We start from the raw sequence: 19,609 nt of genomic DNA, 5'->3' as shown, positions 1-19,609 counted from the left end.
AAAATACTGTAAAGCAACATAAATGAAGCCACAGAGAAAATATAATCAATGCTGCTGGAATAAAGATCAGGTTATTATTATATTAAGAAAGGAAACATTAATTTACACATACAGACTCTTTAGAAATGTAAAGATAGACACACCAGCCCACACACCCTGTGTGTGAAATCCAGGGAAAACAGAGCTTCTAAAATGGAGGTCAGCTACCGCATTTATTTCATGAAGGGAAGCTTTACATCCCATTAAAGTAAGCAACTCCACATAGATAAAGATTCCGCTTTATGGCGATAGCTTGTTAGCACAGTGGGAATTCTGCTATTTGTATATTGGAATAATTTTGCCTGTAGCTGATGACTAGACCAAAGCAACAACTTATTAATGGGGCATCTGCACTTATTGGGTTTAAAAAAATAATAATGTATAATTAAATGGATTCAAAGTCTGAGTTTTATATTAATATTTTCCCCATCAACAGAATTCAGGTTTGTTATAAAGTCACTTAATTGTACAGCTATCAAAGAAGTGCATGCATTCCTGTTTAATTTTTTCTCTCCCTCCAGGGTATTTAAAATTGATGAACTGAAAACCGACGTAGATAATCACTTGGCAATGCTGGAGAAAAGAGTTGAACGTGCGTATTTTTATTTTTTTAAAAAAATAGGCAATTGAAACCTGGAATTAATTTTGTGTCAGTTTGAGACGGTGCTGAGCCCCAGAGGTACAGATATATCTCATTAGGACCATTCCTCCTGCCTTTTATCTTATGTGAGGTACAAAACTATACTGAAGAGGGAAGGGGTGAATCTACAAAATATAGAATTACTCGTTAAATTTAAAGTCTCAATTTACATTTTGCATCTTTCTGTTACAAGGAATATCTGGAAAGAATTATATAGAGACCCACCTCCTGTAATTGCACCCAGTTTGTAAATCAATCCAATCCATTCAACTGGAAAGACTCAAATCCCCAGACCAGGTTTAGGCTCCTGTGCATGCTTGACAAATGTAGCAATCTACAACACCCATACATCCTTATGCCTCCTCTACTTTCTTCTTCCTACTTTTTTTTGGGGGGGGGTGATGCTTTCAGGCTTCATTCTCATGCTGCTGCTCTCCCAGATATAAAAAGGGGAATGGGAGCTGTGCTCCTAAGACTGCCCATTTGCAGCACAAAAATGCATTTTGCTCAGTTCAGAATTGTCCATGCTTCTCCTCAACATACTGCTTTCAGTCCAGATTGATTCTCTACATCCTGCCACCCAGAAGGTTTACTTGATGCACATTTGAAAATCCTCCCTTTCATTAGGCTATTCAGAAGGAAGTGGTGATTACAACATTGTTGAGCAGGTGTTATTATTGTACAGGCTGCTTTTGATCTAGATTTATTCTAGAACCTGCCATCCACAATGGCATGTGGATGTTTGAATACGTGTTTGAAAACCCTTCCCTTGGTTAGGTTACCCTCATCGTTTCCTCCCTGCACTTTCCCCCAGATGAATGCATAAGGAGCTGGTGGTTGCCATCTTGGCATACACTCAACCATAATGCCATTGGTCAAGTGTGAATACACACAAACACCCCTATTGCTGGGACTTCTTACAACTGTTTTCACCTGTTGTTAACTGGGCACACTGTGGGGCAATAATGTAGATCCAATCTGTAATGACCTTTTCTTTTTGGAATGAAACCAGTTTCTCAAGAAGCACTTCTCAGGGCAAAATAAAAAAATGCAGTAGATCAAGATTGATGGCTTTTGGCAAAGATATAATTCTCCTGACTCCTGCATGCTTTTATAGGCTGGCTACTTTCTGAAGCCTTCCCCCCAACCCCACCCCACAAGTGCTGCTGAAACACCTATATATTTCCTTTGAAGTTCTCAGGGAACTGGTGGTAACCATTGGCACGCACACGAAAGCTTAAACCCAGAACAAACTTAGTTGGTCTCTAAGCTGCTACTGGACAATTTTTTAATTTACTCCACGTAAGTACTAGGTAGTCTATTGCCCTGAATATGCAGAAAGAGGAGAGAGAGAGAGAAACAGCAGAGACAGGTTTGCAACCTTATACATCTTGCTTGCCAGTGTCATTGTGGGAAGTAGGGGGACTAGATGATTATATGTACACAATGAGATAAGCAGACAGAACAGAGAGAGGGAGATTGGGGAAAGGGAGAAAGCTTCCTCAACAATCTCCTGGTTGCTAAATGTGGCATAGTTCATAGCCTGGCAGATGGAACAAGGGTGGAGACAACAACAACCCTAAAACAGCACAGCCACTGCCACTGCCCACCTGAATGTACAGCCAGGACCATACTGCTGCGTTTACCCAGGAGCAAGCCCTATTACACTCAGTGGGACTTACCTCTGAGTAGACATGGACTCAGATACATTCGTCACATTACAGTGGTGCCTCGCAAGACAAAATTAATTCGTTCCGCGAGTCTTTTCGTCTTGCGATGTTTTTCGTCTTGCGAAGCACGGTCCGTCGCAACTGCGCCTCTTCAAGTGGCTTTAGGAAAAAAGCAAACAAACTCGCAAAACGTTTTCATCTTGTGAAGCAAGCCCATAGGGAAATTTGTCTTGCGAAGCGACGCAAAAACTGAAAAACCCTTTCGTCTTGCGCGTTTTTCGTTTTGCGAGGCATTCGTCTTGCGGGGCACCACTGTAATACATTTTGAATGTGTTATAAGCATAGAACACCAGATGGGGCCAGAGAGCAAAAAGGAGTTTATATGGATTTTTACATAGGCTTTTTTTGGGTAACGATTTATAACGATTTCTGACATATTTATAGCATTTTAAACCTACGTCTAGATCCACCCATGTATAGGATTGCAGTTTACATTAACAAGTCACACAGTCTTCCAAGTCTTTGCCCACTAAGTTTATGTCTCTACTAGCAGTTGCACCAGACATCTTAGCCCCCTGAGGTATCAGAACATCTCATCATCAGATTAATATCTACTGTTCCATGAGCCAGTTTTCTTAAAAATCAAGCCTCTCCTCAAATGTCTAGTACACACACAGTATATATATGTGCCTGAGGGCAGGCAGGCAGGTAATTGAAGAGATTAGTTTAGCATTATGAAAAGGAAAATCCTTTGTAAACATTTTGTTTACAAACACAATGGAGACCACTGGGTGGTATTCAGCTAAGTTTTACTGAGAGTAATCCCACTGAAATGAATGAACCTAATTTAGTTGTTGCCATTAATTTAATGGGCCTGCTCTGTGTAAACCCTGGTTGAATACCACCCAATGTACCAAAAATAAAAGGTAAAGGGACCCCTGACCATTAGGTCCAGTCGTGACCAACTCTGGGGTTGCGGCGCTCATCTCACTTTATTGGCCGAGAGAGCCGGTGTACAGCTTCCGGGTCATGTGGCCAGCATGACTAAGCCGTTTCTGGTGAACTACTCCTACCGGAGTAGTACCTATTTATCTACTTGCACTTTGACGTGCTTTCGAACTGCTAGGTTGGCAGGAGCAGGGACCGAGCAACGGGAGCTCACTCCATTGTGGGGATTCGAACCGCCAACCTTCTGATCGGCAAGTCCTAGGCTCTGTGGTTTAACCCACAGCGCCACCTGCGTACCAAGAATATGTTGATATATAACCTCTGTTCATTTACATATAGTTTTCATAGGAGAATCCAGTGCAAGCACACCCAGCAGACAATTTTTCATACATACACTCCTCTGCTACTGTTATTTACATGTGGAAAGGTATGATGGCTTAGCTCCCCAAAATGAGATTGTGGGTACGTTGGTGGTTCTGCTACTTCCCTGCACAAAGCAAAGCCGTGGTTGGATAAGGGCAAACAGGTCTGATGCCTTCCACGGTCTTTCACAACTTGCTCTTCTTTAGCGTTCCTCTTTAAAAGTGGGGGTGAGTGAAATAAGTTTCACTTCGTTAAAGAGGTAATAATAATTCGTGAAAGCAGAGGATTTATGAAAAATGAACTGACATACTGATGGCAAACTTGGCTTGATAGCAATAAAATTTGATTTCAATCAAGCCTGACTCATTAAGACATGTTTTCCTTTTTACACACTACTATTTCTCATTTTCTTTCTTCATTCACCTATTCAAATGCAGCAATCACATTTGCATGTATTATGGAAGCTTCTTCATTTCAGACAAATATGAAAGCTTAATGTCACCCCTGGAGAAGTTCCACTTGACTTGCATTACACAACAAATGGGAGGAGCTCAGGAGGATATTAGCCTTTTTAGTAGTAGTAGTAGTAGTAGTAGTAGTAGTAGTAGTAGTAGTAGTAGTAGTAGTTTATTAATGCTTGGGCCTTAGGCCATTCACACATAAGGTAGATGGGTACAGTACGAAAACCAGTAGTATAAAATACTGCATAACATGTCATTACTACCTAGAATCATATATAAAACCGACATCTTGTGTTCCACAACACATGGGAGTAGGAGGATATTGGCCATTTTATTATGACCAAATGAATCCCAATTAAACACTTGTAAGTTTCCTTGAGTTTCCTAGGTACCAGCTTGAGCACAGCAAGCAAGCAGGTTGTGAAATTATCCTACTGAGTATGGTGTACACTTAATGCAGTGCCATTTTTTTAAAGTCCTTCAGCAACCAGATAGCAGAAAAAAGCCACTTATCTATTCAGATTGTATTAAGCTTTCAAGGCTGCATGAAATGCATTTTTTGCCACCTGGACACATAACAAGTCAAACTTTTTGCCCTATGCCATACATATACAGGAACAGGATTTCCTGTGCTGCTTTCAAACCCTGCTTGATATTTAAAGAACAGCATCATATTTTCAAGTAATTATCAAGAACTGAAATTACTTCCCAGTTCCCAGATTAGGTTATGATTCTCACAGCTTCCTCTTTCATGTCACCTGTTCATTTAATAGGGTGCTTTAAGCCCAGCAAAGCACATTTGTCACAATACAATTACAGCTCTTCTTATTGTTAACATATCATTGCAATAGCTTTGTCAGGTGCTTCCATCTATTCATGTTCTGAGAGAGACTCTGAAAAACAGCAAGACAGCTAAATATTGCTGTGTACTGCTCACAATAGGTACTATGACTGTGAGTTTTTTGGGGGATCTCCTAAAATCTTGTCAGTTTTAATGATTTATGATGTTTGCCGTACATGCTTGCAAAGGAACAGGTTTCGGACAGAAGGACCATTGAGTCACTGGCAAACACCACCGCTAGGTGCCTTTTGAAAAATCTGCACAGTTACTGAAATGAGATCCTTCGGGTTTCTCCATGGTAACCCCCCTGTTGTTTCACTTTGTTGACAGTGGAAGGACTGAAAGTAGCGGAGATTGAAAAGTGTAAGAGTGATATTAAAAAGATGAGGGATGAAATGGCAGCGAGAAGCACCAGGTAAGTTCTGCTTTTCTTTTCTTTTTCTTTCGTCTTTGAGGAAAACAGCCTCCTCAGAGAGATTCCTGTATTAAGACTCTTCCAGTAATCCTAAGAAAGCTTACTTGGAAGTAAATCACATTGAGTTCAGTGAGGTTTACTCTCCCAGGTAAGTATGAATAGAATTGCAGCCTAATAAACAAATTTGTAATGCTTGATGGTCTGGGGTTGTTGTTGTTTTTAAAAAGCTGTATAATCCAACAGCATGTAGTATTATGAGTTGCGGGGGGGGGGGAGGTAGGCTGTATGCAAGATCCTTCTAATTCAGGGGTAGGCAACCTAAGGCCCGTGGGCCGGATGCGGCCCAATCGCCTTCTCAATCCGGCCCGTGGACGGTCCGGGAATCAGCGTGTTTTTACATGAGTAGAATGTGTCCTTTTATTTAAAATGCATCTCTGTGTTATTTGTGGGGCCCGCCTGGTGTTTTTACATGAGTAGAATGTGTGCTTTTATTTAAAATGCATCTCTGGGTTATTTGTGGGGCATAGGAATTTGTACATTTTTTTCTTCAAAATACAGTCCAGCCCACCACATGGTCTGAGGAATGGTGGACCGGCCCACGACTGAAAAAGGTTGCTGACTCCTGTTCTAATTCCTAGATCCAGCATGGATTCCATTGCTGGAATAGCCAGACCAGCCTAGTAATGGCCTGCGAAGTATGAGTCATTAAGGGAACAAAGGTAGTGTCTCTATGCTGGAGAACAAATGGGTGGGCCTCCCTCTCTCAACTGTCTGTTTGTTAGAAAGACAAACAGCCAGAGTGGAGAGTTGAGTGATGTGAGCTAGAAGCTGGATGAAAAAGCTGCAGGCTGGGAAGTCAGAGAAAGAGAGGCATGGCTGATTTCTGCTGGAATCCAAGGCTGTGGCTATTGGAGAAGCAAGGCCTTCTTGGGGTGTTAATTCTGTGAGCCCCTCCATCATCGGCTCAGGTTGTATATATGTTTAAATAAGCCATTTATTGAAGAGACACTGCAGTCTCTGCTGTGCCTCATTTCTAAAAGGAACCACGGGACCTGGATAAGTGCCAGGAACCCCTGGAATCTCGCACAACTCGGAGATTGATGGTGGTGTGCAACAATACATATATATGAATGATACTTGTTTTATTTAAACAGACATGGCGACTTAATGGTTAAACAAGCTCATGCCAGATGACTGGAAAAATAACTCTCATAGAGAGATTAACATCTTGGTTTCCCTGTGTTTACCCATCCGGTAATAAAGAATTCTGGCCTTAGTTTTATGCGTAGAACAAAAACTTATTCTGCCAAGAAAAACATTCATTTGGTAAGAGGCTCTCTTATTTTAAACAGACCTGCTCAGATATGAAATGTAATCTGAGGAAATATCACAATATACACACAGCAACTCCTCTTGTTATGGTCTTGTACTATGCAAGGATGTGCATGCTATATTTTAACCCCAGAAGGAGGTATTTCCTTTTCAGCGGAAGAAGCTAGTCTGCTAATCTGATGCGTTACCAAGTTTGGAGCTGCAATTAAAACAGGAGCAGAAGCAACCATAGCTTTTTAATGGCAGGCTGCCGCAGCTGGTACATTTCGGCTTCGCTGTCGCTGACACATCAGAGCAAGCATGTCGGCAGCCAATACATGATTAAAGTTGTTTAGAAAAGAAGATAGAAGCAGTTCAGAAGGCTGGTACTGCTGGGCAAAGGCATGGCAGCTTTGCAAACTTCAGCCCGCTTAACTGTCCAAGCTTCCCCTAGGAAAACCTGGGAATTATAGTGCTGTGATATGGTCCATGCTAACAATGCAGAGGGTGCATAAAGTGCTTAAGGAGTTCTTGTTGTCATCATTGATGCAGGCAGCTTTTGTTACATGTTTATATCTCATTATAGAACTGGAATGGACAATTTCAGTTTCTCTAGCTTTCTTACTTCTCCAATCTTGAGTTCTCCACATTTCTGCAGCAATATGCCTTTTTCTATCATTTTTTTAAAAAAAAAATCCTCACAAAAATCCATCAGCATTTTGGTGCAGATTTATTTATAAACATGTCTAATATAAATATTTTTGCAAATAGCTTTTACAGATATAATGCATTTGTGTATGCTACTTTCACTAATTTGTGCATTTTTATGTGCACTTTCCCCTAATAAATGCATGTTTGTATATTTTGGTTGGAGAACGATGTCATGAAATTTGGAGAAATGCGAATTTTGAAGGGCAGCTGTGTTTTGGTTCACATATTGGTTTGAGAAGTGCAAATTAGCTACTGTCTCATTCAAATGCAAATAAAATTATATTTCTCTCTCATCCCTACTTAAGAGGTACAACATGCGTGTGTTTGATCTGGAGAAGAAGTCTTCAGTTTTCCCCTTTGGGACACTGACTTTTTCTCACCACCTGTTTTCTCCCTTGTTGCTTTTTTCCCAGAAAGAAAGAAACTAATAATGAAGTTGCATCTATTGTTAATATTGCCTACTAATTCCTTTTAGCAGAAGCTAAACTTGACTTCTCTAGAATTCTAGAACCTGGCTACTTCATGATTCCACCTCAAAGTTCCCCTAACCCTTCTTCCTCCACAACTTCTTTTGTTTGCATCAATATTTCCAGGGCTTACACAGTTGAGTCACTTACATTTTGTATTTATTAAATAACAAAGCCTGTAATTCTGAGAGGCCCCAAAGTACAAGCAGCACGCGGGGACCACGGCGAGTGCTGAGAGCCGCTGCCTGCCGGACGGCTTCAGCCCGGACGCGCGCACAGCTCGTCGGTTCCGCGAGACATGGGGCTCTGCTACAGCCTGCGCCCGAGGCTCTTCGGTGACTCCGGAGGTGGCGAGCGCGCCCCCCCCCCCCCGATGTTGCGCCCGGTGCGGCCGGCCCCCCCTGCACCCCCCATGCTACGCCACTGTGTGAGAGGCCTCCACAACTCTCGCTGGGGTCTCATGAGATCTTGCTGGAATCTGTAAGCAGAAGGCACACAATCCCAGTAGGAGAGGTTTCAGGTGAAAAAAGGGGATGAGCTGCCCCTAGTAATGAGAAATGAACAGTGTCAGGATCATTGAGCATCTGTTGAGGCCTTCACTCTAGCAACCCCTGGAGCTCTCTGCTACTCTCTGCTCCTCCTCCTTGTTGTCACTGCCTTTTAACCTGCCTTCTCTGAGAAAGTGAGCAGCAAGTCATGGAAGAAAGAGTGCGGCAGCCTCCCCTTGCCTTGCCTTCTCTGTCTAGGTGCAGGTGGACTCAAAGGGAGAGGGGATGGGCAGGGGCAGGGGCAACATCAGAAGGTATGAGCATCTTGTACATGGACCCCACAGAATCTGGACCCCACACTGGACAATGCATGGAGAAAAGAGGTCACTAAGTGACTGAGAAGTGAATGTGGGATATAAGAGAGGCTGCGTCACAGGAAAAAGCAAGGGGGCTGCTAGACTGATCCAGAAGATGAGTCTTTTGCTAGCCTAAAACTGAGGGCCATCCTTTCCCTTTTCATTCAAAACACCGAATCAATAGCCACAGGTTTGGCATTTCACCCAGAACTTAAATCTAGCTGGTTATTCTAAGTAGCTAGAAGAAGATCCTTGCTTTGCAAAGATACACATGATTGCAGCTAATGTTCCTTCGCCCCTAATTATTACCTGTCAAGGAGAGCGTAATTTCAGCTCAGACTCTACTGGTTCAACTTGTACTCCACCAACTTTCTTGAAGCTTTGAGAGGATGAATAAGCCAAAGTGCACACATTTGTCATACAGTGTTTTCGTTTCCTCAATTGAAGCAATAAAACCTGTTTCCATTTTCACAATCCAGATTTCAAGCCTGGTTCTGAGGTGTTTAAATGGGCACATCTTGGGGATCTGGTCTGACAATGGATAGCGCACAACAATGCCTCCCCAAATTGGCCACTTCTGAGTATTTCTATAATCCACTGGGCCTTTCGCTTAAGAAAAGAAAAAATGATGCTGCGTCTGACAGCAGGTATAATTTTGCTTTCAGGAAAAAGTGTTAGCCTATGTCCCTCTAAACGCATTCACTTTACACCCACTTTCACACTCCATTTTTTCTTTTCTTCCCATTTCACAAATGGGAAGTGTAAAACACTGGCCATATTCTCCTCTCACCTCCCCACCTTCACAGTTAAAAGCACATTCTTAAAACATCACAGCTTCTAAAGTTTGCACTGTATCCCACCCACTGCCATTTGCAGCCTAAGCAGATGGCTTTTGCATTAGCAGCTGGGCCTGAGACATCGCAACAAACCTTGTCAGTATACTCCAGATTGCTGAGGGCCTTTCATTTATTCCGTTGCATGAAAGGAAAAGGATGTGCTCTGTGTGTGTGGCATTCGTCCTGAAGGAAGACCTCCGTAGAATTTAGTGATTAAAATTACAAGTAGCTTTGAGTTTCCTAGGCAACATGGCTCCAGCTGTTTGAAGTGACGGCATAAGCCAATGTTGACTTATTGCAGAAGGGTCTTGATCCTTGAGCCGCTAAGCAAATACTCGTCTCAAGAGTTGGACTGAAAGACTTCCGATACACAGTGCTGAGGATTCATTTTTCTATTTTGAATTCTCTTATTCTGATGCTCTCTCTGTTTTCTTGAATGCATCTGCGCTCTAATTGGGGAAGGAAGAGAAATATGATTCAGTATGATTCAGATTTAATGATTCAGATTTAAAGGTGAACCTAATTCCCTATTTTTGAAACAATATTCAAAGCAAAACACAGCCATCCTTTGGATTCTACACTTCTCCAAATTTTGCATTGCAGTTCTCCAGCCAAAAATGCATATATGCATATACTAGGGTAAAGTTTGTTTTTTAAAAAAAAATATATGATTACTTTAAAGGGCATATGATTCATATATTAGTGTAAATAGCATACAAAATGCATTACATTGGGGGAAAGTGCTTTGCATACATGAGCATATTAATGCAAAATTGCGTGCAAAAACATATATATTAGAAGAAATTCACACTGAAATCCTGAGATTCTCATAAGGACTTAAAAAAGAAACTTGTGGAAAAATGAGAAACTTTGAGAAACTGAAATTGACAGTTGTCTCCATGCCTAGCCCTAACAAAAACAGAAGATGACAAAGTTGCCAACTGCCCACTAGGTTCTAATCTGACCAACAGGCCTAGTATGCCTTCAAGGGGAACATGACAGGCAGAAATTTGAGCTGTCTATCTCCCTCTCCCTCAGGTTTGAGATGTGGTGATTTGGAAAGCTGTGCCTTATAGAATTTCAGTCTCATAATTCAGCAAAAAGTCAGGAAACCCAGAGAACAAATGATATTACTCTTACTTTTCAATCCAGTAGGCTAAATTTCAGCCACTTAAAAGTTAAAGAGGTTTCTACACACACAGCACATCTCTGTGTCCTCTATCTGGACTTGCAAGATACTGTACATTCCTGCCAGGCAAAAGCACCACAAGGACCTGGAGCAGGGCTGGTGAGGGGTGTGGCCTAAGGGGAAGGGGTGTGGCCTGGGAAAAGTTCAAAGGGCTCGAGACCTGTACAGTGGTACCTCTGGTTGTGAACGGGATCCGTTCCAAGGCCCCGTTCACAACCTGAGAGGAACGCAACCCGTGTCTGAGTGTGCGCGGATCGTGATTCGCTGCTTCTGCGCATGCCCGTGACGTCATTTTTAACGTCTGTGCATGCGTGAGTGGTGAAACCCAGAAGTAACCCGTTCCGTTACTTCCGTGTCGTCGTGGGACGCAACCTGAAAAGATTTAACATGAAGCCGTCTTTAACCCAAGGTATGACTGTACTGTCACATTTGGCCCCTTGACCTGAGACTCCTCATTGTTATATTAGGGAATAAGTCCTACTGAACTCAGTCAAACTTATCTTTGAGTAGAAGTGCATAGGTTTCTGCAGCATGCACTGTAATGTAAGTATACATCCACTGGCGGAGGAATGGGTGGGAGCGCCCACGGCGGCACAATCCTGGTGGGGTGCCATCATGGCTGCCCCCCCCTGTGCTGGGCGCCCCCCGCAGGCGACGTGCCGCACCCCCAGGATGCATGTCATGCCCCTGTGGGCAGCGCACCATGCCCCCAGGACATGCGCCACACCCCTGCGGGCAGCGTGCCACGGCGCCAGGATGCATGCCATGCCCCCGCCTGCACTCCACCCCTGCTCCCCCGCCAGCGCTTTAAGCTCCGCCACTGTATACATCTCTTGATTTTTGTGGTATTTTAGGGTTTTGCTTTTTTTCACATTAAAAAATGGGTTCCTGCATGTTCAGCGTGGGTTGGCCATGTTTTTCCTGTGATGCTTAAAGGGCTTTTTCATCTCTGAAAATACCTGGTAGAAACATCTCCCAAGAGCTTTGATCCCTTATGAATGGTTGTGCAAATTCCCTTCAAATACGACATTACAGGAGAAGACGCGGTTGATTTAGAGTTTCAGTGTAATGTGTGGAAATGGCCAGCTTTCTCTAGATTGTGTTCCATGGTTTGAAATTCAGTATAATAGTATTTTGCACGGCTGCAGCATTTCTGATTTTGTTTTGTGGATCAAAGGTGAAAACCGTTTGGTCGGTTGGTACTGAAAATCGATCTCACGTGATAGTAGACGTCAAAGGAACTAGTTTATTCATATTTGATTGAAAAAATATATACAAAAGGTAAAGAGGGCTGGATTTTGTTGTTTTTTTACACAGGACCAACTGCCCCTGTAAATACAGCTTCCTGGATGAGAGCAAGAGGCTGGTGCCCCGAAGGGATGTTCCATCCTATCCCAAGGTACACAGCAACACATAAGAGTTCAAAATTCTGTTTTACAGAGCAGATAATCACGTTAGTTAAAAATATCCTTTCCATCCCTTGTTTATTATGAGAACATTTTCTACTCAAATGCTACCTAGATTTTCTCCATAAAATCTCTTATTAAAGTTTCCATTTACTTTGCTACGGGTGATGGTTAGATTCCATTGCTCCCATGCTGATATAAAATATTTAAATCAACAAATTATTATTCTTTATTATTATTACTATTTATTAAATTTGTAAACTGCCTTTCATTCAAAGATTTTAGGGCCGTCCGCAGCATCAAATGCAGAATAAAACATAACAAAAACAAAACTTTCCCATCACCCCCTCCCACAAACACTTTTAAAGGGACAAATCAATTACAAGTCACATATCTATGAAAGAAGGTTCCCTGATTGATTTATTTTTTAAAAAAATATGTTGAGTTCCTATTCCAAGTAGTATGCCTGGGCCGATAGATGCTCATTGGGGTACGTTTCCCCATACTTTGAAGTGGTAAGGAGACACACACTTGCTATTTTATTTTAAGAACTGAGGCTCTTGAAAGACACATTTAGCATCACATCTCGCTTGGCCCTAATTCTATATTTTTCAAGCTCCTTGCAATTACTTCATGGTGAGAGGGAGGACCAAGGGTGCAGTGTCGGTTGTCAGTTCCTAGGGTGGGTGCGGGTGCGTATGGTTTCTGTGCTGGGGGGGCAGCCCAACCCTCGCTGCCACCAGAGCAACTCCACCCCCACTGGAGCAAAGTGGGGTCATACTGAGCTGCCTGTGCAGAAGGAGAGACTGTCCAGCCGATACAGCCCTTGGTGGACGGAGATGAGCCCTGGACCAGGCTGTGCTAGGACATCTGGTTCATGCCCCCACAAAAATTGTGCACCTGCAACCATAGCCCCTCTGTGCCCCCCACACTAAGCCCCTGGGACAGACAGTGGAAAACCTTGAAGACACTGTTGTAATTCATATATTTGGGGGTTGCTGCCTGAACTACACCCTCTGTTAGCTCTGGTTCAAATGAAATCCTATACAGAGAGTAAGTTAGTTAGTTAACTTACTGAATTTATTGAGCTGAGTCATGAAGATGGGTGACCTACAAGAGAAAATATGAAGCGGGTGTTGTTGAGAATCGTATTTCATAACAATGCCTCATTTTCTCTGCAGTACATGCTTTCTCAGGAGACAATAGAAGCTCTTCGGAAACCAACCTTTGACGTCTGGCTATGGGAGCCCAATGAGGTAATGCTGCCCCATGGAGACAGATTCCTGGTCCCTCCTTCTGTAAATGTTTGTTCTGTGGGACTCTTATGAGCATTTGAGAATTAGAACCTAGACATGGTTGTGTTACAGAAACCAGAATGAAAATGTACAGATAAATACAAAGTGCTCTTCAAATAAATGAAAACTCTAAGAAGGCTTATTCTATAAATAAATGCAACCTAAAAAATGCTAAGTACTGGAACTAATCAGAGCAGTGGAGCATGTTAAAAGTACCATAATGTGAGTAGACACCTACTGTATCTCAAAACCAGGTCCATTCACATAATAAACAATAGGTAAAGCAGGAATTTCTTCAGACAGCTGATAAGCAAAAAGCACAATTTACTAATCGGATCAGGGTGTTTTTTTACATTAATGTGGTTCAACTAAGAATTCTATAACAGAGGTCTTTCCCATTATCGTTTGTACTTTGAAGTATACTTGGTTTTGAGAATGTCTTTTCACCCAAAAGCCTTTCTGTACCTAATTATAGACTACAAAAAAGTGACTCACTTTGCAAATGAAAGGGGAAATCTGATTTGTACTAATTTGAATAAAAAGTTGGGTTCAGGCAATCAATGAAAATGAAAAGTCTGTATATTATTTTCACTGTATTTTATTTTTAAGGCTTGCTAGATTAGTGCCGTTTGCCTTATTTGTTGTTGGGTTTCTAACCAGAATGAGTCTGTAATGAATTTACGAAAGGAGCTATTCTGGCTAATCATCAGAATGCAAACAACTCATGGAAAAGTGGAATGTGCAATATATTTTTATTTTTAAGATCTGCAAAACCGATGTAGCAGCTTCATCATATTTGTTCATGTCTTTATAATTGCCATGAGTTTGCACGAGGATCAGTTTGCTATGACAATTCTTCTGTGACAATTTTAGTTAAACAAAGCTCTCTCACTTTTTTATGACATCTTTTCCAAAATAGTTGGGGGAGGGGACTTTTAGATACAAACAGAAAACAGAAAAAACATTTTCCTAGCTTGTCTTATTGGTGGTACAGACAGCGAATCACATCATTAGATACAAGTTGCTAGTAACACAACATATGTCATCTTTATTCTCAGGAGCAATTGCATAAACCATTATGTGAACAGTGTCACAGCCTCATTTGGATAGGTTCACCTTTTTGTTTATTTGCAGTTTATATGAGGTGTTTCAATTCACGTTACCACTTTCCCAGGTTTGTGTGGTGCATTTTTAATAGTGTTATAAATCACAGCCCTGTTACATCATTACAATGCAAAGCAAGAACACAACAGCCTTCCGTAAAGTGTCTTTAGAATTAGCCCTTTGCATTCTACCTCCCTCTGGCTCTCCTAATGTGGCATGTTAAAGGACAAAAATATAGGAGTGTTGCCTGTGATGGACTGCAGGGAAGGAGATGTACTTTCAGCTCAAATGCTGGCTCACCAGAATTCAGCACTGAAAAAAATAAAGACAAGGCCTATGTTTGTTGTCTTAATATAGTTTTTTCCTTGTGTATGTGCTGGTCAGTGCAGCTACACAGCTATGTTTGCTGCATGGGGAATGCAAGATTAAAGAAGCTACAGGAAGACACCCAAGTTTTAGGCAAGCTGGGCTTATAACGCTTGTTGCCAACTGCTATTATCTCTGCTGCTGTTTTTCTTTGCACTTAGAGCAGTTGCAGAGAACCTTTCGCCCTCCAGACACTGCTAAACTACAACTCTCCTCAGCCCTAGCAAGCATGGGCAATGCCTCGGGATGGTGGGAATTGTAGTTCAGCAATATCTGGAGGCCCAAAGGTTCCCCTCACCTGACTTACTGAGTGTGATTCAAAGTCTTCATGGAATTTGCCATGGACTAATGAGCAAAATGAATTATAGGTTTTTATTTCGTGCAGCAAGTGATTGGGTTGGACATTTTGGTCCTTCGGTCACAAATGAAGCTAAAGTAGGAATTGCTCAGTCTGCAAAACATGAGACTCTTAATCTCAAGGTTGTGGGTTTTGCCATGTTGGGCAAAAGATTTCTGCATTGCAGGGGGTTGGACAATTTGACTGTCATGGTCCCTTCCATATGTACAATTCTATTATTCTCTTCCATTTAAAATAAGAAATAGTCTTGCCTCAGTTTTTTATAGATATGGGTTTGTATCCTCTGCGGTGGTTAGATTTCATTCCTAAGGGCTTTGGGTGAACAATGTATCATTATGTTTTTAGACCTCAGTTTTTGGCCTCAGAGATAATGACTTGTTCATCTAGATTACCCAATGAATTCACAAATTAAGCATCCCATTTCTAAATTCAGCATTCTAGATGAATTCAGCAATGCTTTTAAGTCACAGACTTAAGTGTCTGATGTGTTAGTGATGTACACTAGTGAAAATAATGTAATAATAGGAGAATTCTTTCTTTTCTCCTCCAGATGCTGAGTTGTTTAGAACATATGTATCATGATTTAGGATTAGTGAAAGACTTTAACATCAACCCTATCACATTGAAGCGATGGCTGGTAAGATTTAAAGAGCAACTTGTATGGGATTTAAAATATTTGTGATTTTTTTAAAATGGGCATATAGTCTCATATATTCACAGATTTTAAAAAATGTGTAAGCAGAGTATAACGAACACTTGTCCAACACATAAAGTATATAGAATACATATTATTCTTAGAACAAAAGGATTGCCATTCTGACACCATCCAATACTGACATCAGTCAATCTCTTCTTTAAACAAAAAACTTAAATAAGCAACCCAATCAACAGTTGTCTCCAAATTAAAATGCCTGGTGTCAAGTGGCAACATTTATTATTAGTATCAACAATAATAACAACAACAAGAAGAAGCTTATCATCAAAAGTATGACTTGTTTATCTGAAATGTCTCATATGCCATCAATTTGCATCACTTTTGCTTTGAGCTGTATCCATTAATTAAACTTAGCTTGCATTTGCAACAATATCCAAATGAGCTGAAAAATCATTCAACAATTATACTACCTAATGAGCAACTTTATAAAGATAAAAAATAATACCTGCCTGCACCCTGTCTCACCAGAGTGGTGCATGCTCTGGTTATCTCTCGCTTGGACTACTGCAACGCGCTCTATGTGGGGCTACCTTTGAAGGTGACTCAGAAACTACAACTAATCCAGAATGTGGCAGCTAGACTGGTGACTGGGAGTGGCTGCTGAGACCATATAACACCGGTCCTGAAAGACCTACATTTGCTCCCAGTATGTTTCCGAGCACAGTTCAAAGTGTTGGTGCTGACCTTTACAGCAGTAAACACCCTCGGTCCAGTATACCTGAAGGAGCGTCTCCACCCCCATTGTTCTGTAACCAATAAAGGTGTGGCCTAAATTCACCCAGTAGCCTAAAATACTGATGCTGTCCATGTGTTTCATTATTCAGCAAATGGGGGAGGGCTCGGGGCCTTGACACACAATGTCATGGAAAGGAACAAAACGAGTGCACAACTTGGTCTTTTCATCAATATTTTAACTCTTTACCTACATGGTGGAGGTCACAGTGTCAATGGGAGGGGGAGTGTCCAAAACTGAGAAAAACAAAAAAGTGGGCACAGCAGCAGCAGGGGAGAGGGGAGAAAAAGAAATAAGAGGAAGAGTCAACCTTCTCCTTATTTCTGCGGGGCCCAGTTACCTTATCAGCATGGCATGGGCTTGTAAAGCACAGATTCCAAGGGGCTATAATTATAGCATCAAAGTGTTGGTTGGGAGGATTAAATGCCAAATGCTTGTTTTCCTCATAAATTTCTCCCTTTTTGTTTTTAGCTGTGTATTCATGACAATTACAGAAACAATCCATTCCATAATTTTCGACATTGCTTCTGCGTTACCCAGATGATGTACAGTATGATCTCTCTCTGCAGTCTCCAGGTGTGTCTTTCTCTGGCTGCATTGGCTTTCTCTCTCTCTAGTCCCCCCCCCCCCACAAATTGTGAAATCAATGGTCTTCTGCCTGTAATAATGTATTTTATCCAGAAGTGGTGGTTGTTGATTATTGAAAGGCATGTAGTTGTGCCAGGGAAACCACCATTTTTAATCTGTTTGCATTTGAGAGGAGAACCAAAGGGTGAATGAAATGAGTTGGGATAGCTCGGTAGGTAGAGCATGGGACTCTTAATTTCAGGGTCATGGGTTCGAGCCTCATTTTGGGCAAAAGATTCCTGCATTGCAGGGGGTTGGACCAGATGGCCTTCATGGTCCCTTCCACCCTACAATTCTATGAACTGACACATAGATAGAAATCTTGGCAAGTGCAGGAGTTACTGAATATGTAAACCTGGAATGCTCCATGAGAGGTTGTAAGCCCACAGCATAATTCTGATTGGGCTCCACACCTTACTGAAGCTCCCACCAGCTTTGAAATACATTTAACTCAGTGGTTCCCAATCTTTTTTTTGGCCATGCCCCACCTAAGCATCTCTAAAATCCTGATGCCCACCCCCTGTAAACTCCTATTCAGGTGGGGGAAGCCTAAAAAGGCCATTCACTGTCATTCTCAAATTGCCCCCCTTAAAAATCAAATTGCCCCCCTGTGGCGTATGTGCCCCACCTTGGGAACCACGGATTTAACTAAATAATATCCCAAATACATGATGGCATTGTATGTTGAGAGAGAGAGAGGGGGGGGGGGTTTAAAAAGGCAGCAGTGGTGGACCCTGATCCAGATCAGAACCATGGCATGGGAGAGGGGGATTAACTCCTGCCCTGTGCCATTTTCCCCAACGAACACCGCCCCCTAGCCACTGCTTGTGCCCATAGCTGTTAATTCCCAAGGCAAATAGCATAATCGATCTCACTGCACTGTCCAACTCGGAATCAGGGCTCCCTGCAGCTGCTTTTTTTAAATGACAATACTATATGGCATATTTAACTTATCTATCTTGGCTTCCTCTTCCATCCAGCTTCAGTGTGGACAAAGTGCCTTAACTTCTTCTTGCACCTAAGTCGGAGGAAGGGATACCAAGGTGGTACTTCTGCCCTTGCTGAAGTTGGTAGGAAGGTAAAGGCAAGGAACTTTAGCCTTCGTGTTGTCCTCCCCTGTACAGCAAAACTGGCAATGGTGTCTAGCTAGTGATACTCCAAACCTGAACAACTTGACTGTGGGTGGTTTTTCCCCTCCCTGCCTAGTTAGACACAATATTAGGAAACTGACCCTTGCTAATAAAAGCAATATTTGGGTTCTTGCCTCTGCTGGGTGGAGGTCAAATTTTCATAAACAGATTAAGTGGTCTATAATCAAGACAACCAACAGCAGTCTGTGGCTAAAATCAGCTGGCATTATTTATTCAAGTAGGCCCTGGTTTGCGGGAGGCAGTGGAAGACAGGAGGGCCTGGCATGCTCTGGTCCATGGGGTCACAAAGAGTCGGACACGACTAAATGACTAAACAACAACAAGGCCCTGGTTGTTATCCCAAGCAAAAAATAGACCCTAAGCCTTTATTCTTCACACTTCTCTTCCAAGCTCAAGTGATGCACGAAATGCCCAAATAAATAGCTTTTTATAATTAACACAAATTTTGGCATAATTTCTTACAAGATGAGAAACCTTTGACTTTAAATTAAATTTATCCACTATTGTGCAAACTCCACTTTCTCTATTCCATCCTGTTGTTAATTATGCACCAGAGGCAAGGTTGAAGACCCTGTTGTCGTCATTATAGTTTTAGTCTAAGTTGCAAAGCATGCAGTTATTAAACTGTGCGCTGAACCCTAGTTAGAACTGCACATTTTGAAATGTTAGATATGATTTCTTTATTATAAAAGCTGTTTGAATTAATGAGCTGCATTTTCTTCTTCCTGCTTAGGTAAAGCTTTCTCAAATGGATATCTTAATACTAATGACTGCATCGGTGTGTCATGATCTGGATCACCCTGGATATAACAACACGTATGTATCCTTTTTGTGTGTGAAAAGAATGATTAGGAATGTAAAGTACTAGCAGGACGTGTCCGGTGCTGCCCAGGATAGTGTAATTAGTGAGTTTGGGCCCGTCACACACAAAAATTGGCAGAGTCACGCCATCTTTGCCCAACATCAAAACATCAATGAAGACTGCTGCCCCCACTTCATGAATTTGCATGCCATATTTGACAGTGATGTTATAAAGAGGTGGCTGAACCTATAAATAACAGGTGGACAGACAGACAAACCACTTTCCAAAATATATAGTATTCGGGCAAATGCAGACCA

General features: G+C 41.9%; 1 protein-coding gene across 8 annotated transcripts in view; it reads left to right on the top strand.

Annotated features, from left to right (window-relative positions):
- The window catches only part of PDE9A (phosphodiesterase 9A), a 68,785-nt gene that overhangs the window by 37,913 nt on the left and 11,263 nt on the right, over positions 1–19,609 (top strand). For all 8 annotated transcript variants that reach the window (XM_083735055.1, XM_083735056.1, XM_083735058.1 and 5 more), the window contains 7 exons: positions 561–631; positions 5,293–5,377; positions 12,053–12,134; positions 13,323–13,397; positions 15,815–15,901; positions 17,184–17,288; positions 19,224–19,306. In XM_083735055.1, coding sequence (XP_083591181.1) covers positions 561–631; positions 5,293–5,377; positions 12,053–12,134; positions 13,323–13,397; positions 15,815–15,901; positions 17,184–17,288; positions 19,224–19,306 — 588 coding nt within the window. The remainder of the gene's footprint in view (positions 1–560; positions 632–5,292; positions 5,378–12,052; positions 12,135–13,322; positions 13,398–15,814; positions 15,902–17,183; positions 17,289–19,223; positions 19,307–19,609) is intronic.

The sequence above is a fragment of the Podarcis gaigeae genome, assembly GCF_964106915.1.
Source record: "Podarcis gaigeae genome assembly, chromosome: 4".
NCBI lineage: Eukaryota > Metazoa > Chordata > Lepidosauria > Squamata > Lacertidae > Podarcis > Podarcis gaigeae.
Note: the sequence above shows the minus strand (reverse complement) of the source record. Positions and strands in the feature narration are given on the sequence as shown.